Raw genomic sequence first — 23,128 nt, 5'->3', positions numbered from 1 at the left:
ATAAGAAAGCAAAGGGCTCGGCTCAGGCAAATGAGTCACTGACTCCAGTGCCACCTCGTACATATGTTCACAAGCACACAAATTCGAGTTTCCCTTTCATAGATGTAAACCTGGAATGTGCACATGCTCTGACCTCTGCACATGTCTCTAGAACATCATTTCCTCTGACACAGAGAGGAAAAACACTTCAGAGACATTAAAAAATAAAGTATTTTGATACTGAAGAGTGCTTGTTCCTCGCTTCAAACATCAGGCACCACAACAGCAGGGGGCTTTGAAAGGCATGTGGACAGATAATTCACTGGGCATAGGTAATGCATGAGAGAAAATCTCAAAAGACGTATGCCAAGGGATGATCGTTTGTGCATTTTTTGCCAGGTTGAGAGAAGGCTGAATCCCAGTACAGAGAGAATTGAAGAGAGACATTTATCCATTTCTTGGTTTTGCTTCTCAGTCAGATTGGAGCCAGGGATACACACAGCTGTTACTTTTTGCTCTGACCAGCTTTAGCACTTTGTTTCTGCAATTGTCTTCAAAGTCTACACAACACATTATGGTGCTGCAGTCTGCATGCTGCCGAGCCGCCCTGGCGAAATACTCCCAGAAACTGTTTGCAAGAGATACCACTGAGGCATCACTGGACTACATTTAATGATGTTAATAACGCACAAAAGCCTGTTAATGTTTTATTTTCAGAGCAATCTGTCTTTAATCTGAGCTAACACCTTCAGAGGAGACAAGTATAGTATATAACAGCAGAGGAAAAGCAAGTCAACCAACATAGCTTCCCCTGCTTTACCTTTCAGAAAATATACTTTACAATTCAAAGAAGAAATGAGATGAGATAAGAGAAGAAGCTGCACTGCTTTCAAATGTCTACACGTTGCTGTGAAACTGTGCAAAAGTATAGCACTGAATACATAGGCTTTATAGATATTATTATTGACATATGGTGAAGAGGCAGGCAAAGTCAGCTCTCGCTCCCAGTGTTACCAGTGGGATTACAAAGTCAGAGATCCCCTGGTATGTCTGCAATATCTTCTTCTCTTTTATTCCCAATGATTCCAACCCAGTCTGGTATTCAGGAAGAAGTTCATGAAGAACCAGATTTAATTCACTCAAACAGTAATTGTCCCGAGTGATTAATTAAATAACTTGACTCAAGAAAAATTATCCAAGTCCTTAAAATATAGGTAACCTAAAATTGTACCCAAAAAAAGAAGAAATAATACAATCTGATGAAAAAAGGAGGAGGCTGTATCAAGCCAATAGAGGCAGGCACACCTTTGAGCTAATCTCCTGCAGAGAGTCACAGTTGCCACAGGCTAAGTATTCACAAGCATGGTCCTATCAGAACACTTTCCAATAAAGATTACTTGCCTGTCGACTCAGGCCAAGGAAATGTCCTCAAAACAATCTGCCCTCTGACCATTAAGAGCTAAACCTATCTCCTAGTTTATTCCTGGGCATGCGGCATCATAGCAACAAGTATGGTAAGGTGCCCTGAGCTCTCCACCATCCAGAATGGTTTTCATTAGATGAAAATGACAGTGCTCGTCAGCACCTCCTCCCCACCTGCACCATCTCTCTCTGTCACGTAAAGCTAGTAAAAATCTAATCCAAAGAAAAGACAAACAATCCTCTACAGATGTGGCCTGCACATTGGGCTGGACAAAACAGCAGGAGCCAAAGGGAGAAAGGAAACTATTAAATAGTGGAGAGATGACACCTTCCCCCACGACATCAGTGGATAGTTTAAAAGTCAATACTGCCTTCTGTATCTATACAAGCCATGAAAGCAGAGGACTGGAATGACACAGGAAAAAGGGGCATGTTGGGATCTGCTGTCACCATGGCAGCACGGGCACAGCAAACTGTCACCAGAAACACCTTCACAGCCAGCTTAGCTTTCCTTCTTTCAATGACAGTCAGCAAGATTTCTGTTTGCAGACTGTTTGTCATTTAGTCAATGTGGAGGAAGCAAAAACACCTCCCTTTACTCCTCAAGTGATGTTGTGCTCTCAACAGCTTTTACACTGCTTGAGGTACACAGGAATCAACTGATGGGCAGAAGTACCTACACACCCTTCACCATAACCACTCCCTGAGGAGCCTGTAGCCAAGATCAAATTGCTCTTTTGTGCTTATCTAGAGTCATGACTAATCTGCAGCTACTCTTTGTGCAATGCCAGGGCGCGTCTGGCTTCATTTTCAACCACCCATTCAGTAGCTGAGGGCGAGAACCAGCTGGGGAGAGCAATCCCCCAGGGGCCTTCCCGTCCTCACACTGAAAACCCCACCTCCAGACCCCAAGGACCTCCTCGATGGCCCTGCGATGGACTCCTCCCATCGCCCCTGCGCAACAGCGCGGAGAAGGCCAGGCCCTCTCCTCCCCTCTGCCCCTCTCTGCTGCTGTTGGCTGCCGGGACACTGCCACTTGCAGGGAGCCGGGCGGTTGGAGGCTCATGGAGACTCCCTGGCCCTCCTGCGGCCACCGAGGCCTTGAGGGGACGCCAGGCCTGGCAGGAGGAGGGGGCTGGAGCCCAGGGCACATGAAGGCAGCTGGAGGACAGTCCCGCTGGCCCAGGGGCAGTCTTGCTCTCTGGCAAGGAAAAGGGCCTTCAGGGCCTCCTGAGCCACCCTCCCAGACACACCAACGGCCATTGGTGATGTCACTGGCCTGCCGTTAGGCAAGCAGGCAACCCTGCGGCTGGCCCACGGCTTGCTCAGCAGCCAGAGGTTCTCGATCCAAGCCTGCTTGGGAGAGGAGGAGCCCGCAAAGGGAGGCCAATGCCCACATTGGGTGGGACGAGTGAGAAGAAGCTCATTGGAAGCCCCAAGGAGGCCTCCACATCCCGACTAACAGAAGCAGGCTGACAGGAGCAGCAAAAATTATGGCAGTCGGGTCAAGCCCATGGAGGTTGATCCATCACAGAATAGCAATGAGTCCACAGAGTTGGATCCACCTGCAGATGAAGAAGAACCAATGGAGGTGGATCCATCTCCCATGGGGCTGATGGTGCACACCACCACCATGGCCGGGGTGCCTCCAGCACCATGGTGCCCAAAGCACCACAGGACTGCTGGGGGCTCTCAGGGACCTCCAAACAGCCAGCTCCCCAAAAGCAGCGCCAGCCCCCCAGCCAATGCTAGCCCTAAGTGGGCCATCCACACTGCCATCCAGCAGGCTCGCCAGGAAGATCACCCATCTGTCAAGCCACTGATGAGCCCTTCTTTCCCACCCAATCCCTGCCCCTCATGAAGGAGGGCATCTCCTCTGCTCAGAGCCCTGGGGAAGAGGCAAAGAAAGGTGCTGCCATTTTCTGGTCAGCAGCCCCACAGCACCTGGAGGAGTCCATTGGAGACTGCTGGAGATCACCACCGTTGCTGGAGACCACCAGAGACTGTTGGACACCACTGGAGACCACCAGAGGTCATTGGAGGCCACCAGACACTGGCAGTCTCCCATGGTCTCTGGCAGTGGCTGATGGTCTCACTACTGGAGATCATCGGAGACTGCCAGACAGAGCTGGAGATCACCAGAGACCAGAGGAGACCACTGCAGCCTGTTGGACTCCCCTGGAGCACCACCCAGATTATTGGGGCCTGGGGGCGGAATTTCTTCAGTCTGAGGACAAGAAAGGCGGCTGTCCTCAGTTAGCTCTCACCACAGCTACGAAATGGGTGGGTGAAGATGAAGCCACCTGTCCTGGAAGTATGCAGAGAGTAGCAACAGATCATCAAAGCAGGTAGATGCCCCATTCCTGGAAACATGTAAGATGGAGAGACAGTTCTTCCTTTGGAGAAGCAGCAGGAGAAAGTTTTGGCAAGATTGGCCAATAAACAATTTAAAAAAAACAATAAAAAAACAATAAAACCCAATTTAAAAAAACCCTAAATGCCACTTGTCACTGGTCTCCACTTGGACATCAAGCCGTTGACCGCAACTCTTTGAATGCAACCACCCAGCCAGGTCCCCTCAACCAAAGATCCTTTGTGGACTCAAAGACTTTTTTTTATAGACTTGGCTGTGCTGCTTGGCTGCCTAATTAGGAATTTTAATATTTCTCATTACAATTCCAGATGTTTTCTCTCATGGTAAAATATACATTTCCCTAAGGCCAGAGGCCAGGAGCCACGGAGACATCACGTTCTCACACCTATAACCAACCACTGAGAAAAAGTTATAAGTTATTCAATTTGAAAATAAATTTGAAGGCAACTTGCCCGCGCCTTTCAATAACCCCTGCAGAAGTAGGGAAAGGAACAATTAGGTGGAGAATGCAGCTTGTCGGGGAACAGCATCAGGAAAAGCAATTGGAGAACAGGCAAACCTGAAGTGAATTTCCTGGTTTACTACTATTACATGCTGAATAATAACTCATCCTGTGTCCAATGTCAGATGTTTGATTTTTTTTGTTGTCTAACTAATGTCCTGCAGATGATTCAGGTGTAAACACGGTATCTGGCACAGTCCCGTGAGCAAGCACAGTTTTACGGCATCTTTACTACTGATTGCCGAGATAGACTCTGGCTGACTTTACATCTAAATACTTCCAAGCCTTGCATTGATCCATCTGGCAAATATCTTCATTTCCTCTTTAGAATAATTATTTCATGGTTTTACTTTTCTTGCCTCAGAGAACCTTACATCATTTTGTTGGACACTTTGTTGGATGTTTCTTTGCTCCATATCAATGTTCACCTTAAAGCTGTATGCTAGTGACGGACTCACACCCCCTTGCACGCATGGGGAAGGGACAGGAAAAAGGCCATTTTAGATCAATTAATCCCTATGCTAGCAACCAACAGTAAGATCTTCTGAAGTGAGATATTTTGCTCATTTTGTCCAGTAGAAGTCTCAGTACTTTATTCTCATGGAAATGAATAGGAAAAATACTACATTTGAGGCAACGTTTTCAATGACGTGTGTGCCCATCCTGAATGCATGGAAACAAACTTTAACAAGAAAAGGGAGTGATCATGCAACCATGCACATGCTTTATATACAAAAGAAGGCTCCGACCAAAGTTGTCTTCAGTCAAAAAACATTCAAGGGTTCTCACTGCAATCTCAAAAGGAATAACATGGATTGACAAGGAGGGCTCAGAATTATTTGAGGGACAAAGTCAGTATCACATTAAAGGTTACTGCCTAAAGCTGTACTCCATTACAGAATTAAGGAGCGAAACATTTTCCAGATGCCTTTTTAATCCTGTACTTGACGTGCTTGCGCTAAACATACTCTGTTTCAATAAACTGCATGGAACTTATTAACAATGAAATACAATGCCAGAAAAGACATCTATAACAGTATCTTGGAAAGCATCTGTTCACTTTGCAGTTTATTTTCTTAATTCACTGTGATATGGTTTTGTGATAGTTTCTTCATTTACTCGCTGATGATTTGCACAAATGGGATTCATGAAATAAGGCAACTCAACTGATTTTCAAATATTTAATAAGCAACAGAGTTGGTGGGTTTTTTTAATGGAGAAAAAAATGTAGTTTAAGTACTAGTAAGTATTCAACTCTTTTCTCCTTGACTGTAGCCCAAAAGATCTCTTTCAGTCTCATCTGCTTTCCTTACAAAACCTGTGCCCATTTGCTTTCCAACAGCAGTTCTAATTTTCTACATTTCTTTCCTGAAAATACATTCCCTAACTAGATGACTGAATACCACAAAAGTGATAAAACCCACACAGACATCTAGGATTGTGAAATCCAATGACCACCAGATTTTCTTTTACCAGTAAAGTGAAAAAAAGGAGTGAAAGCTCAATTCAGAAAGGCACTTAAGAATTTGCTTTCCAAAAACCACCACTTGGGCCTTTCGCTGAGAGAGATTTATCAGTTAATTCTATAAAAATAAAGTTAAATTTGGATACACTTTAATAGTGTACCAAAGCATCCTTCAATACTAAGGGTCCTATTTTTGAGTGCCAGTCTGGGAAACTCTGGGCTTGTTTTTTTTTCTCAACACCTCAGACCCTGCTGAAGTCAGCTGACGTTGCTAGCACTTCCCAAATGTTTGCCTATGGGATTTTGAACTGGCAGCCAAAAGCAAAAGCACACAAAAATCACAATGTTTTGGTATTAGAGCACATCCAGATAATGGCCTTTATTCTGCAGCTGCTGCTTCATCAGAAGCTACAAAATAATAAAGCCCTACTTGAGAGAGAACAAATAAGCAATCCAAACCACTCAATATTTTTGGTCAGGCAGTTACAGTATTTTTTAAAGAGATGGGTTAATCTTTGAAACTTTGGGCCTAAGCATTTTGCCTCAACACAACACGCATGTTGACACTACAGAATCAATGAGAAATATCTCAAGCTAGCTTTGATTCAAGCAAAACCAGTTTAAAGCTCCAAAGCAGACCATTTTCCTAAAGACAGTGTCTACACAACGAAGCATATTCAAGTAGCTGCTCCACTCTTCCTTGTAGACAGTGGCTCTAAGGCTGCTCTTTCTAGTCAGTCAGTTCCTTGCGTTTCTCCCGCCAACATATAAGGAATCAGTAATTCGCTGCCAATAATTGACAAGGCATTACCAGCTGTAGCTAAAAAAATAAATTAGATTTTTTACACCTCAATGCAGATTTTTTTTTTTAAGCTCCTGCTTGCTGCCCACCATGAGACTATTTTCTATATTGGGGGATAGAATTTCTCAAGCCACTCCTCCACAACACTCACATTGATTGAAATCAGCCACGTAAGTTCCTGAGTTTTATTTCTGGTGTTCAGCTATAGGATCACATCACTGTCCACAAGTTAAAATAAACAGGAAATTCAGGCTAAACAGATTAGCAAGCAGAGCCTTCACTGACCAGCTTGCTAGAAGCCAGGCCCCAGAAAAGATCTTATTTCCCCAGGTTTATATTAAAATAAAATGAACTGACTGCTAAGCACTGGGGCACCATGCATCATGTAAGATCCCACAAGTTGCTTTCCCTCCCATAAGAACGACCATGGAGCAGGATTCTTCCTGTCTAGCACGCCGGGCTATTTTTAAAGTACCACCCCTTGACGTTCAAAAAACCCCCATAAAAAAAGAAAGCCCTCATCAGTTTGAACTGTCTGCTGTTAGAAAGCAAATCATGGGCTGATTTTGGCACATAAATCATATGCTGCATGAGACTTATTTTAAATTACAGCTTCTTACATCACCTTGGCATACACAGTACACTGATTTATGCTCCTTGGGATGGATTCTTTTTTGCATAAAGTCCCATTTATAATTTCCAGGCAGGGAGTGTCAAAGTAGATAAAGGTTATGTCTATGCTTTAGGATGAACAAACAGCAGGCCAGCTCTGCGCTCAATTACAAATGGATGTGCACAAAGGGTATCTCTGTGAGACTGAGAAATTAGATGGGAATCAAACTGTATATTATAATCCATTGCTACAAAGTCTCGCTGCCAGAGGTGAAAACCAGAAATAAGGTGAAACCAGAAAACCAGGTGAAAGCAGAAGTAAGCAAGACAAACACCTTTTAAAGCTCTTTTAAAGTTCTTTGTAGCAATAGAAATACTAATATGCAATATACGATAATGCACATTACCATTCAGACAAGGTAATAACAGTCTATGGTGATGCTGCAGTGTTCCTGGGCAGCCACCATGTTCATTTTTACCTCCAGTCATCCTTTGAGAGATTAGATAAAATATTCATCTCTTCATCATCTTGCAAAAGACGGTACGCTGCACTAACGTGGTGATTTTCAAGCACAGACCGGTCATTATACAGAATGGCTGAGTCTGACCTAGCATTTAAAAGAAAACGTAAGAAAGGTTATGTTTCTTCCCTGCCTAAAGAATCTCACATTCAGTAGTTTTCCTTTGATCAGTTACAGAGATTAGTTCTATAGCACAGATACGAGCATTTTAAGAGCACTTGTAATATTTTGTTCATTGCTGTTATTCAGTAAAAGAAAACTAAAGATCAAAATTCACCGCAAAATCTATTTTATCAGCTGAGACTCACCTAGGCTCTTTGTTACATACTTCAAAAAAAGTGCTTAGAACTGTGAGAAATACGTAAATTTAGGCTTGAATCACGAGGCGCTTTTCCGACTCTTGTGCATGTTGCTCTCATACTAAAGCCTGACTCTACCCAGGTAAGCAATCGCAAGATGTGTCCCAATATTACTTCCAGAAAAGATAATAGCTATAACTGAACTGCTTTCTGCCATCTGTGTGCTAGACTATGCTGCCCAGAAAGGCAATTGCCAGGGGGATAGAGGAAGACCAAAGGTACTTCACGTCTTATTTTAAGCTCCAGGGCATAGATCTGAGACTGATGAATGGCTAAACTGGTCTGAAGACAAAGTTCTTGCTGGAAGTCAATGGCAACAGAGGGTGAGTGTGACTTGTTATAGTCCCCACTCCGTTCTGCTTCCCAGAGAGCAGTGTACGTTTTTCTCCCCTTACACTTTACACCCTCTGATGTTCAGTGTTACAGAAACTAAATTACAGCTGTCTTTCCTTGAATTCTTCTATAAGTATTTGGGAAATACAGCAGATCCTTAATTCTTGCATGCGTGAAGCTGTAAGAAGTGGAGTGTGGCTTGGCCCAGAACAGAGACAGAAACTTCTATGTTCCCACGCTGTCCTGAGCACATGTGTGATTTATCCTAGCAACCTTTATATATCTCTGATATACAGCACAATTCAGCTAACATACTCCAGACATGTAGTTTAGAGTAAAATGCAATGCATCTTAGAAATGCCCAAGTGCACAGTGTCAGTCGAGGACATCTAGACATTTTGTCATTGCTACCAGTACACTCCCATTGTCAAAATAATACACAAATAATTAGAGGCCCAATTATCACTGCAACTAGAAACTTCACAATCTTTGCACACTTCTGAATTTTATGCCACCTTCATCTTCTCCTTCTCTCTTCCATCAACCCAAAAGCCTTACAGAATATTCTGAGTTCAAAATATACACCAGTCCAGTCTAGTTTGTGATCAGCTAATTACTGTTTAGCAATTTACAAAGCTTTAAAAAATCCCTGAACAGGTAATGGTAAACATGTCCCCTTGCTGCAGGTGTGGTTTTCCACTATGGCAAAACCAGTATGTGTAGCGTTGCCGTTCACTAATGAATACAGATATCGTTGAATTCTTGATTTATGCAGTTAATGTTTGATTCTTCAAATTCAACAAGGAGAAAAACCTGTTGAATTATAGTATCTCCTCCAAAACTATACCTTCATCAAAATACATCACTCTGTACAGCAATTTGTCTTTGGAAACTTTACATAGAAATATTTTGGGACTCTCCTTTTCCTGATTATTAATATGGAACAATGCTCAGGAAGCTAGAACACATGCATTCCATTGTAAATGGTTGAGCAAGAGAAAATTAAATGCAACCTAAGGAAGTGAAATTTCCTCCTGTAACACTTGAAAGCAAAAGCTCCTGCACTTTTCTAGGTGGCTGTGCTGTTATTCTCCAAAGGCTTCCCCCTCCATTTCCCAAGCCTTCATCATGATTTACAGCAGCCTCACCGTGTCTGGATGTGAAAGTTGTTGGTGGTTCCAGTGTGTTCATAGTCATGGATAGCAGCTGCGAAGATCATTGCGAAGATCTCCAGCTCTGTCAGCCAGTGCTGAAAAGAGATTACAGAGCGATCAGATAAACTGTCATTTTCCCAGGCATTAAGGCTTTTGTCTTTTAAGGTGAGTTATCCCCTGCTGACAGTCAACGCTGCACATCATTGCCTTTCCCCTGCAGCCTGCCAGCTGTTTTAAAGCAAACTTCTCTGGTTGATACACAAAAGCCAAACCAGCGTTTTTCCTGAAGCTTCATCTAAAGAAATTGAACTCCAGCAGACTGGTTTCAGGAGCTAATAAGGCTTAAGGCAGAGCAAGGGGAAAAATGTGCCCTTCTTAAAGTGCAATGTGTGAGGAAGAGAGAGAGCGAAACCTCAAGAAAATCAAGGTTCTGCAAGTGGAACTTGATGATAGACGTGCAGGTATGCACATACCACCAGGGTATGTATTTTCAGCTCAGCTGACCTGGGTAGCAGAGCCTCAAATACAGAAGAATGTCACTAATTTCCAGTACCTGGAAGTCTTTGTCTATCAGTGAATCATGAGGATAATAGGGAACGCGACCTCTTGTTATCATTTATAGAAACATTTGAGAAAGCCCTGAGGTTTCTTTTTTCCTAATTGCCTAGTCAAAGCCTTATTTTTCAATGCTTAAGTCACTTTTGACTTAGATTTCTAAATGACTCAGATGCTTTTAATAATTTTCCTCTGAGTCAATCAATCATTTTACATCTCGTTTTCCACTGGTAGCACACAAGGAGTGCTGTTAACATCAAGTGCATCAGAGACAAAGATACTGTAGATGCTGTAAATATTTGTCTGAAATGCTTAAATGTATTACATTTAATGTACCACAGTGGTTGCCAAATATTTTTTTAACAGTTCACTGTCAACCTGCAAACCTTTTGATAGATGTTCATGTAAGAACTGCCTTTTAATTCAAAGCCCAGTAAAGGCAGTAGGGTTTCATACATTTATTCTAGACATCTCCTATGGCTCAGGGGCCACCACTGGTCTGGGAACCAGGTGCCAGAGAAGCACAGATAAACGTGGGCCTGTTCAGCTCTTCTCCTGCCTTTCACAGCCATCTCTGCATAACCAGAGAAGAATGAAGCAAGTCTCAGTATTAAAGATCTCCTTACATTAAAGATGCAGTTTGAAAATATTGGCCAGACATACTTCGCATAATGCCACTGACCATAATCAAGGTAGCTCTTGATTTTTTTTTACTTTTTTTTTTTTTTTTGAGAGAGAGAGGAGGGTGAAGAGATCAAGAAATGAACAGACATCAAAATGAAACTGTTTTCTCATTTCTACACAATTAGTCCAGGACAGGAAGGAACAGCACTGGTGGTGGAGAAATCTGTGATGTTTGTTTCCAGGTGTGACTTGTGAAGAAGGATTGCTTTATAGCTGATGAAGAACATGATTCCAAGTTTCAAGCAACTACTTCTGGCAAGTGCAATGGGGAAAAAGAGGAACTGGGCTCTCCAGGCTACACGGCTACGTCTGGACTTCAATTCCGCAACCATGCTCTGCCATTTTCCGCAAGAAAAGAGGGCAAATGATAGAAAAAAATCAGACACAAATGCTCAGGAACAGGCAGAGCAAACCTACATTATGCACACAGAACTACTAAGGGACATGCCAGCTAGTCTAATGCAGCCAGTTCAGACCTTCTGGTCATCATCTGATAAGTCCCATTCCAACGGGATCTTATGACCAAAGTCTTAAAACAGCATTAAAGCAACGAGCTCTGTGCTTATGGTCTCCTTCCTCATCTCTTCAGACACATACAGGAGAAGTTCTAACTGGCATGCCCTATCAAAGCACCATTTGTTGAACAAGTTCAGGGTAATGTAGATTTTCAAATAGGGTGCAATACACCTGAGGAAAGGTATTAAATATAATAATAGCAATTGAGGAAGACCACTCAGAATAAAGGCTGGGATTTACAGTTGTGAACTGTAGGTAATAAATAGATCGGTGTAAGTAGCACAAAGTCAAAATAGGCTTGTGAGTAACATGAGGGAAATAGCAGGTGAGTAATTGGAACCTTTTAGTCCCTTCTTTCTGCTACGACCTTGCAAGGAAAAGCAAACAAGATGGTAAAGAGCCTGCAGAGAATGAATGCAATCTCCATCAAAGCAGTGATATTACCTTTCACTAGTCTGTAATGGACTTCATCTTGGGAACAGAGAGCTAGTTTTAAAGAACAAAGCCATCAAGAACTATTGAGAAAGCAGCAGGACACTATCACAGGATGAAAAGAGCGAGGAAATGTGAATGGTTTTCATTTCTAACGGGTTGACAAAAACAATCCAGAACAAAACTGTCAAACTTTCTGCGATGATAGGGGGTGGGGGATGGCGCGGGAAGAAGGCATGAAAGAACAAGTATTGACTTCCAGAGTGGAAACAAAAAAAAGGGTAATGAGGCATGATTGTCTTTCACAAACATACAATAAATATGAAGAGTTAGCTACTAAGGCAAGTCATTGGCATGTAAACAAAAGGATGGATGCATACAGAAAGAAAAAGGAAGAGGAAAGAGCAGTGTTTCCAAATCTAACAAAACAAATGGATCCATTTCCAAGAAAATGCTACAAAGAAAAGACACTAATAATTAGCCTGCTTCCTTCCCCAGTGTTTATGGGGTTTTATTCCAAAGTAGCTATCATTTTCAGAGCTCATGATGATCTGCTTATTAATCACAATAGTCTGGAGAAGAGGAGGATCTCACTTCCCTTTGGTATAAACAGATGTGACAGAAGTCCTGCACTTCTGCAGTTTTACAGGTCTGCTGCAGGAAATATTCTCCTGTAATTCTTGACAGTATCAGAGAAAGAACTCTTAGGTTCTACCATTTGCACCTCATTGTCTAGATTCACAAAGAAATCACATGGTAATTCCTAATAATTATAAAGATTAGTCAGAAAATAATACTGAATAAGGTAAAAATCACAGCTGAACAACAGAGTTAAATAAAGGAAAGAATAAAATGAGTGAAAAGAGTGTCCACTCTTGGAAGTTGTTCCTACACATCACATTTCTATGCCAAACCTCTAAGAGATGAACATCAGAGTAATTCCAAATTCTCTTTCCATGTTATGTCTATGAGAGAACCCAAAATATTCTAGTTCAAACAGTAAAGTATAACAAATTTATCCCAAGGCATAATCCTGGGGAAGAAAATAACAGGAAAACTGAAGAGATTCCAGGCACTGAATACGATTAGAGGGAAAGAAGACTTTTTAATTGAAAATAAAATGGAAAAAAAAAAAAGAAGCCTGGAACAAAACTGTTGAGAGATTGTAAATAACAGGAGCATGACAAAGGCAAACGAGACATGTAAAGATAAACCAGACAATCATTTCTTCCCTTTGAGACTTGAACAAATTACCACTATATAGACTACGTAAATTTGTAAAAAAGTAGTTTTTCCACATTGAAAATAACTAGTTAACAAGATAAATGAGGTGTTTTTTTCTGTTTTATTGTATGATTTTTTCACAAGTCTTTGTCTTCATCCCAGTGAAAAGTACAAGCAATGCCCCCAACATGCCTTCTGAAACCAGTGTCTTGCATTCCAGCATGTCCAAGTTCCTTGCATAAACATTGTGAAAGTGATGAACAGAACAACTATGTATGCTAGAGTAAGGATAATTATTGATAAGAGCAAACTCTGGAAACGGGAAAATATCCTCTATATTTCTTTACCATGTGTGAACATACTACGCATATTAGAAGCTAGCCCTGCTGGGAGCAGGAGAAGTGATGACCTCTAGAGCTCATTTTCAAACTACATTAATCTATGCTCATTGAGATGGGTTGGATCCTGCAGGGGAGGACGGGTGGAAACTAAGAAAAAGGAAAAAAACAAAAACAACAAAAACCAACCCAAAGTTAACACAAACATTCGAACAAGGGAAGCAAAGCTGAAATGTCACTGTTAGCACGCAGTGCTGTGAGGCCATTGTTCCTGGTAGCAGAAGAGTGGTTTCTTCCTGTGCTACATCAGATCCTAAACCAAATGCCACATATCATTTGGCTGTGGGAACAATTAGTGCTTGGGATTATTCCTGGGAAACGGCAGGCACTTCACTACGTCCTCTGGAGTGCAACTCCATCCTAACGGTCTGCATGGGATACTTTGTGCGTAGCTTATTACAGCAGCAATAAGAAAGCAAAGGGCTCGGCTCAGGCAAATGAGTCACTGACTCCAGTGCCACCTCGTACATATGTTCACAAGCACACAAGTTCGAGTTTCCCTTTCATAGATGTAAACCTGGAATGTGCACATGCTCTGACCTCTGCACATGTCTCTAGAACATCATTTCCTCTGACACAGAGAGGAAAAACACTTCAGAGACATTAAAAAATAAAGTATTTTGATACTGAAGAGTGCTTGTTCCTCGCTTCAAACATCAGGCACCACGACAGCAGGGGGCTTTGAAAGGCATGTGGACAGATAATTCACTGGGCATAGGTAATGCATGAGAGAAAATCCCAAAAGACGTATGCCAGGGGATGATCGTTTGTGCATTTTTTGCCAGGTTGAGAGAAGGCTGAATCCCAGTACAGAGAGAATTGAAGAGAGAGATTTATCCATTTCTTGGTTTTGCTCCTCAGTCAGATTGGAGCCAGGGATACACACAGCTGTTACTTTTTGCTCTGACCAGCTTTAGCACTTTGTTTCTGCAATTGTCTTCAAAGTCTACACAACACATTATGGTGCTGCAGTCTGCATGCTGCCAAGCCACCCTGGCGAAATACTCCCAGAAACTGTTTGCAAGAGATACCACTGAGGCATCACTGGACTACATTTAATGATGCTAATATTATGAGGCCCCACCTCAGGTACTGTGTCCCCTTTTGGGTCCCCCACTACAAGAGGGAGACACTGAGGTGCTGGAGTGTGTCCAGGGAAGGGCATCAAAGTTTGTGAAGTGTCTGGAGAACAAGTTTTATGAGGAGCGCCTGAGGGAGTTAGGATTGTTTAGCCTAGAGAAAAGGAAGCTGAGGGGAGACACTATTGCCCTCTACAACTACCTGAAAGGAGGGTGTAGAGAGGTGGGGGTTGGTCTCTTCTCCCAAGTAACAAGTGAATGGACAAGAGGAAATGGCCTCAAGTTGTGCCAGGGGAAGTTTAGGATGGATATTAGGAAAAATTTTTACACTGAATGGGTTATCAAGCATTGGAACAGGCTGCCCAGGGAAGTGGTTGAGTCACCACCCCTGGAGGTATTTAAAAGACGGGTAGATGTAGTGCTTAGCGATACGGTTTAGTGATGTTTTTCGTTTGTGTTAGGTTCATTGTTGGACTTGATAACCTGAAAGTTTCCTTCCAACCTAGACAATTCTATGATTCTAATAATGCAAAAAAGCCTGTTAATATTTTACATGACATGCTTACAGAGCAATCTGTCTTTAATCTGGGCTAACACCTTCAGAGGAGACAAGTATAGTATATAACAGCAGAGGAAAAGCAAGTCAACCAACATAGCTTCCCCTTCTTTACCTTTCAGAAAATATACTTTACAATTCAAAGAAGAAATGAGATGAGATAAGAGAAGAAGCTGCACTGCCTTCAAATGTCTACACGTTGCTGTGAAACTGTGCAAAAGTATAGCACTGAATACATAGGCTTTATAGATATTATTATTGACATATGGTGAAGAGGCAGGCAAAGTCAGCTCTCGCTCCCAGTGTTACCAGCGGGATTACAAAGTCAGAGATCCCCCTGGTATGTCTGCAATATCTTCTTCTCCTTTATTCCTGATGATTCCAACCCAGTTTTCCCATTTTCCTCAGGACAGGAAAGACACTGACATACATGGTGCAGGCCCAGCCCAGCACCTTTGAGACGGCGAGGGGCCGGGGCACAGGGAAGACAGGGTCAGGCTGAGGCAACTGAGGCAACTGTGGCTGTGCAGCTGGCAGAAGAGAAGCCTCAGGCCTGGGTCCCACCGCTGATCTGCCACAACACTGACATTGGTTTCCTGGCCCAGTACCACATAGAAAATCATCCTGTTCAGCTCCCACATGCACTTCACTACTGCTAGTTTTGGTTTTTCAGAACAGCGAAGGGTCTCGTATATTAAAAAAAAAAAAAGAAAAGAAAAAAAAAGGAGCTTTATTTCCCCTAACTTGCATCCTTACTCTCTTTGGCAGGATACAAGCCATGGGCTCATCTCTCCTGCCTGCTTCCTGAGTCTTACTGATCACAGAATAAGTATGAGAGCATTCAAATGCAAGTGTTCTTTACCAATGTGCATGGTAGTGGCATCGCATCTCTGGTTCATGAGACGTGTGAGAAAAAAGCTTGATCTTAATAGTAGGAATAAAACATGGAAGGGGAGCTTTGCTGTGAAAACTGGTTCTACAGAATATAATACCTCTGTGAGCTCCTGAGCTCCTCTGCCTTTAAAGTCTGTAACCCCACATCCAGTAAGGAGTAGCCCATGATGTCAACTCTCTTTTTACACCTTGGTTTCTAATCAACAGCACTACTTGCCTTGCTCCCACCTGGAGCCATGGAGTGGGCTGGCAGGTGGCCAGGACAGGTTCTTGGAGCCCAGGGCTTCCAGCAAAAAAGAGAACACACTCAGCTCATGCTTTTGGGGCACCTCAGGGACTTTATAGCAAGTTTGCTCAGTACATAAGTAAAAACATCGGGGCTTTTTGGTTTGGTCTGGTTTATGGGGTTTTATTTTCTTTTTATCTGCTACATCATCTCTCTCCCTCGTAGAGCAAAATAATCCAAACTATTCCGTCGTTAACTCATGTATTTTCATGTCCTTCCAGTCCTTTCTTTTTGAACGCTTGCCTAGCTTTACTCTGCCCAGAGACAGAATACAAAACCCCACTCAGCACTGTGGCAATATGGGCTAGAATGAAATAGCACTCATTCATTCACAGATGAGTTGCAGCTAAATTGCTAACAGACCAACAAGCAGCAAGGTGGAAAAAGGCAGTTCTGAACACACACAGGCAGGAGGGCTGCTGCACTTGGGCAGCTCTTTCCATCCAGTCACTTGTCGAAGCAGAACCACCCCAAGGGAAAACGGCCCTAAACTGCCCTTCTTCGGTGGTTTGAGGAGAAAAAGGGGATCCATTTGCTCACCATTATAATGCAATTTGCATTACTCAACATTGTATTATTCTTACTGAATACAGCCTTCCGTGCGTTTTCATTAACTAAAATGGCCCTAAAAGCAGCAGTGACCAATTTAGGATCTCATGGGAGGTTTGGAGCATGCATCTGCATTAGTTGCAAATTTGACCTAACTCCTACTTACTTCAGACACAATCAGGAGCAATGGCACAACTTTAATCAGAATCAGGCAGTCTGGATCAGGTCTTGAGACATACAGAGCCTGACTCCTTCCAAATATGTCTGTAGTAAACACTGCAATTCACAGGTGCAGTTCAACACAGGAGACTTGGGACGTGTTTACAGGAGACACTGGAGCATGTTACTCCTCAGGGAAGAGCATCCAGGTCTGGCCTCAGAACTGAAAGCAACATTGCTGCGGCAATTAAGGGACTGCAGAAAGCCACACCATAAGCAAAAAGGTTCCTTCCAACCGTAAGCAGCTCTACAGTTGTTGAAACTGTCCTAAAAGACATAGCAGGAGCCGCGCTACGCCTTGTTAGCTTGCACCTCTCTGTCCTATGCTCCATCACACACTACACGCTGGCAGCAGCATTGCTTCAGGTTTCTCACCGAGCTGCGCAGAAAAAGGTGTCATCAACTCCATACAGGGGGAGACACAAGTATTACCACAAGTGATGCTGACTGCCAACTTCTATGGTGATTTCTTATAATCCATCTAAGGTACTCATGGCGTTGGTTGCGCTGAGTCACATGCAACCATGGGTTTCCCTCATCCTTTTCTTCAGCAGTTCCCAGTTATGGAGCTTGGGATGATAAGGGAGTGTTCAAGAAAGCAGGAGCTGCAGTAAAAGCTTCAGACAACTTTCTGAGCCACCAGCTGAACCATAACTGCAATCACTGACCTCCACTCTGGAATCTGCCTGCCTTCAATTCCTCTAGTCCATCTTCAAAGGTATTTCTGTTGTTTGTCTTAACAACCTCTGTGGGAACATATTGTGTGCTCAGTATTTTTGTTTAAGCTTTCTATCAATTCCTATCACTGCTGTCAGACTTTAGCTGTCTACGGGTTTATGTGTAAGCCAGTTCAGATGGTTTTGCTGCAGAGACTGGATGGAGATCAGCATCTCCAGAGCATAGCTCTTGTCATCCGCAGATAAGTGGAATGAATTGTCCTTTGGAGGTACTGCCTTTCTCCCCTAAGTAAGAAGAAAGCTTAGACAATTTGTTTTTTTCACATTAGATGAAATTAATTCCAACAGATGTGAGTTAGCAGAATCACCCAGGAGATCTGTGGCAGTGAAAAACTGAGCTTGGGTTTCATCCTCTTTTAGATCATTGTGAAAAGAGTTATCCATATCTTCACCTACTTTCTATTTCTAAATAATCTAAATCTCTACTTTCATTAGTACAGCCATATCAAATGAAATTTGTCTACAGTGCAAACGGGTTCTACTGTGGATAATCATAATCTCCTTAATGAGCCAAAACTGTTGTAATCTCATTAGGTATTCAGGATGCCAACTCCTGTACTTACCGCTACGCCTGTCTTGAAAAGGAGGTAATGGACCGTCTGTGTCACATCTGCAGCGTGCATTAGGTTGTGATACGGATTTTTGTGTTTACTGTAGCCAACCTCCAGAGCTTCCACAAAGGACACCAGGGCAGAAATGGGGATCTGAGGAAAGCAACACAAATTAATAACAAAATAATCACCTTTAACGGCTAGCATTTGGAGGGAAGCATTCTCATAAGAGGTCCGAAAGAGCAGTTTGTACTTCACAAATCAATAACACACTAAAACATCTGAAACAGGCACTCAAGAGAGAGAGTGAATCCAGGTTACTTCCTCAAACTCAGTTTCTTATCCCTAATTACATTATGGATGAATCATTCCTGCACATAAACACACACAAGTAAGTAAGTAAGTATACTAAAAAATGCCATCTGGAAGACACAGGCAGTATGAAAAGTAACAGAGACCACTTGATTGATTGCCCCTGGAGAAATATTTCTAATTAGGCCACAAGAGTCTCTCTGTTACCCTCACAACCCACTGGAATATATTTCTGCTTTGCTGTTCACATTCAAGATTTTCTAATGAAACATATCATAGAGCAAGTCTGAGAACCTCTACTAAGAGAAGTATCATTTATCAGAACTTTGGCTTTTCATGGCAAAATCCAGCCTGCCCATCCTAGGGGCTTGCCATGCTTTTCCAACTCCAAGAGTAGAACTGCACACACTCAAGAAAATGAAATTCAGAGGGTTTCTAAAGAGGACGCTATGCAGGTGGTGTCAGCTACAACATATGCAACTGGCAACATGGGTTCTCCAGTTCCATCTGCTCAAACAGAAAATACCCTAAATGGTCATATTTCCAGAGTTAGAGGAGCACTGTTGTTCTCCTCTTGGGTACGTATCAGGTGAGGATGCACTTCAGACCAGTTATCTTCTTCAAACACTTCTCATCAGGCACAGGCAGTTCCTGAAGAAGTATAGGAGCCAAAGGTCCATAAACCCTTTCCAGTCAAAGTGAGTGGGGACCCCTGGGGAGTGGAAATGTCAATGGAGCGAAGGGACAGCAGAATATTTAGGTGGGGACAATGGTCAAGATCAGAGCACAATGTTCCTGCCATCCAAATTTAAGCCTGTTCAAAGCTGGAGGAAAAGATACATCACTTTTATATCTGCACACCTCTGTAACAATCATAGAATCACAGAACAGCTTGGGTTGGAAGAGACCTTTAAAGGTCATCTAGTCCAACCCCCCTGCAATAAGCAGGGACATCTTCAACTAGATCAGGATGCTCAGAGCCCTATCCAACCTGACCTTGTATGTTTCCAGGGATGGGGCATCTACCACCGCTCCGGGCAACCTGTTCCAGTGTTTTACCACTCTCATCGTAAAAAATTTGTTCCTTATATCTAGTCTAAATCTACCCTCTTTCAGTTTAAAACCATTACCACTTGTTCTACTGCAACAGACCCTACTAAGGAAGTTTGCCCCCATCTTTCTTATAGGCCCCCTTTAGGTACTGGTAGGCCGCTATAAGGTCTCCCTGGAGCCTTCTCTTCTCCAAGCTGAACAACCCCAACTCTCTCAGCCTGTCCTCACAGGAGAGGTGCTCCAGCCCTCTGAGCATCTTTGTGGCCCTCCTCTGGACCTGCTCCAACAGGTCCATGTCTTTCCTGCGCTCCAGGTAGGGTCTTCTCCCACTCCAGAGCTGGACACAGTGCTCCAGGTGGGGTCTTTCACAGAGTGGAGTAGAGGGGCAGAATCACCTCCCTCAACCTGCTAGCCATGCTGCTTTTGATGAATTTGAATTTGAATTCAATCTCTCCTTTTTTGCCTGCACACTTGAGAGTCCTGGGAATCTCAGGAGAATGACACCATCGTTCCCACAGGATCAAATGTAGTATTTCCCATAGATTTCATGGGGAAGCCTGTTTGGAACCTTGTCTACTTCATTGTGTCCCATCGCAATTAAAAGTACTACTTAAATAACATTTGGTCTTGCTTCCTGGGGAAAGTGGAGCATCCACAAAGCCTTCAAATAGTGCTAAAATTGCATTTTGAATGGAACAAAGCAGGATGAGAGGCAACTTGAACAAAATCCAAGATGGAAGAAGCAGCCCATCTTCTAAGTACTGACCTTGAAACGGTTGATCAGATCATAGCGTGTGAGAAGTTCATAGAAAATGAATTTCAGTGCATGATCCCCACTGGCATCGTTTAGTGCAAATACATCAAAGGACCACTTGTCTACATTCTGCAAGAGTGGGTAGAAAAGGCAGTTAATATGGTCATCCCTTTTACAATGATAGTTCAATTTCTATCACTTTACATCTACAAATAGAGAATTACAGTGGTGATGTAAGTCTATAGCTTTTTTTTTTAATTTCTTCAATTCCATTTAACCAATGCAAAGTCTAATTTACTCATCAATATTGTATGATTTGTGTTTAAGAAGCTTCCATTACGAAACATATGCTGTTTGTTTATTCTAAACACGGCAATTCTCCACACCAGAATTTAACCAGCAAAGGCTGAACCCAAAAAGATAAGAATCCTGGTTTGGTTTAGTACCTGAAACATTGGGATGGCCCTATTGTGGCTGATTTTACCCTTCTCTGTCCCCTACTCACATGCTATGAAAAATCTATGAAAAATTATATTAACTTTGAAGGAAACAGAAATAATGAAGATATGCTTTTTAATGATGTTAAAACCTCTGGATTTTGCTGTCCCTATAGAGTTCTTATGACTTTTTATTGTGAACAAAGCCCTCCAATGCTTCACTCATGCTTAAAACAGAGTAAGGTGATACGGTTTTTTTTGCAGTAAAAAAAATACATCTGTGGTCATATTTTTACCACTTGCTGTTCAATCAACCAAAATAATAACTAACTAGAAGAACTATCTTGCTAGACCCAAAGAGCAACTTAGTTCCTTGTGATTTTAATATTAACCCTGAATTGTGATTACTGCAGCTTAAATTGCTCAAAGAAAGCATGAGCCTAATTTTCCTTTTTTTTTTTTTTCACAGATAAGTGAGTCCACTAGGGCTTTCCGAAAACTACAGAGCAGAAAAAAATCACAGTAATGTTACATTAAGTGCTAACAATGATATAAAAAACAACCTTTGTAACAGAAGAGTAAATATCTAATTCCACTTGGGAAAGTTCCAGTCAGCTGTAAATGATATATTAATGCTGCAGGGTGGTCAGTAAAGAGATTGAGGAGAGAAAGTTCACTTCCCAGCTCATAAAGCTAAAGTATAAGGTATAAACCTTACAGAAGGTTGAGTTCAAATCTCAACTCTAGGGAAGGCCATGGGAGTTGACAGCACTCATTATCTAGCAAGATAAAGCTCCTTGATCTCAGAATTGGATGTTCCTGAAACCCTATGAACCTTTTTCTCCTCCTCCTAGCAACAAAGAGGAAAGGTGCAGAAGGAGTTATAGCTAGAAGAATGATGTACAGATCAACAAGGCAGCTGCAGCTGGCACAGGACCAGCTCTCAATCTCTCTTGCCTGCTGAGAACTTTGATGTACTTCCCAAAGGGTTTTATCCAAATCACTCTCCTTAAAACACACATCAAAGATTGACGTCTATACGTTGAAGTTTCCCTCCACTTTCAAACTCTGTTGCAGGTTACCTCCCATTTCCTTGTGGCACTTTCACCAAGAAAGATGACTACATTTCACATACGCACGTGCACAGCTGCTCTCAGCCCAAGAAAAGGGCCTAATGCCTAGACACAATGTTGAGTACTGTTAAGCATTACAGTCCATGTAAAAATTTGCCATCTTTTTTAGCAATACTAACAACGCTAAATTACAATTATCTACTGAGCTCTTAAAGCCCTGTCCACCTTTGCTGTTTGTTGTCATGGTCATATCCCAGGTAAGGACCGGACTTCAAGTCAAATGCAAAGGACCTTTAAACGCCTTGTGGTCGGTCACCCATACACCAGCATAGCTACAGGACTTCTTATGTTCTGAACAAGGCCAATGTATTTTGGTACTGGCTCTCTCCAGCATGGGCTGATCCTGACAACCTTGCTACTTGCATAGTGTTGATTGCACAGAGCAGAGTATGCCTCTTCTGGAAGTATAGTCAACAGAGAAGTTAATTAGTGAGTGAATATCAAGGACGCTGAAGATTCAGCTCTGCTTTCACCTATCCCAGTAAATCACTTGCTTGCCAAGCAGTTGATTTTACAAGCTGTGTGGAGCCCACACATTGAAGGCAGGGTCAAGCTCCTCCAGACATGATTTGTGGCCCAAGTCAGAGAAGAGCAGTCATAAACTGCAGCTTTTTGACACTTCCAGTAGGTGTTAGAGAGGAAAAACAACAAAAAGAGGAAAAAGTTCCACCAAAAAAGCATGTTTTGAAGCCCTTGAACAAGCTTAGAAAATGGGCAAGAAAAATAATGCCGAAAGCATCCACTCAGTCAATTTTAAGTATTTTCCTGGTTTTTGAGTGTTTTTATTTTGTAACCACTTATCTCAGTCAATGAAGCAAATTAATTTAACACTTGCACGTATATAATAATTCACTTTTGCGTCCTATGGCATTGAAAATAATGTCTCAACTATGCTGAAATTTAACTCACTTTAAGGAAATCTTATATTGTAGAAAAAAAAGGGGTTTGTTCCTTTATATATTTTTCCTGTAGTTAATGTTGTGCTCTTGCAGCAGATAAAATTTAACAAATTGTGAAACTGCAAAATAGCACATCAGAATTGTTCTTGTTCATGAAATAATGGTTAACCACATAGACGATAAGTTTCACAGTAGAGCTATTTAGATTTTACTGAGGGAGAAATCCTTGCTCTTGTCAAGTCAACGGAAGTTTTGCTATTGACAATAATGACAGCAGCATTTTACCCTGAATAACTAGGGGGAAAATCCTCTTAACAGAAGCATGAAAGTAGCACAG

At 42.3% G+C, this 23,128-nt stretch overlaps 1 protein-coding gene across 8 annotated transcripts in view; it reads right to left on the bottom strand.

The window, feature by feature from the left end:
• Positions 1 to 23,128, bottom strand: part of PDE1C (phosphodiesterase 1C) — a 315,242-nt gene that overhangs the window by 53,823 nt on the left and 238,291 nt on the right. For all 8 annotated transcript variants that reach the window (XM_063325540.1, XM_063325533.1, XM_063325534.1 and 5 more), the window contains 4 exons: positions 20,335 to 20,451; positions 18,216 to 18,356; positions 9,518 to 9,618; positions 7,636 to 7,764 (listed from right to left, as the gene is read on the bottom strand). In XM_063325540.1, coding sequence (XP_063181610.1) covers positions 7,636 to 7,764; positions 9,518 to 9,618; positions 18,216 to 18,356; positions 20,335 to 20,451 — 488 coding nt within the window. The remainder of the gene's footprint in view (positions 1 to 7,635; positions 7,765 to 9,517; positions 9,619 to 18,215; positions 18,357 to 20,334; positions 20,452 to 23,128) is intronic.

Source organism: Chroicocephalus ridibundus, chromosome 2, assembly GCF_963924245.1.
Source record: "Chroicocephalus ridibundus chromosome 2, bChrRid1.1, whole genome shotgun sequence".
NCBI lineage: Eukaryota > Metazoa > Chordata > Aves > Charadriiformes > Laridae > Chroicocephalus > Chroicocephalus ridibundus.
This window is presented reverse-complemented; position numbering and strand designations above follow the sequence as displayed.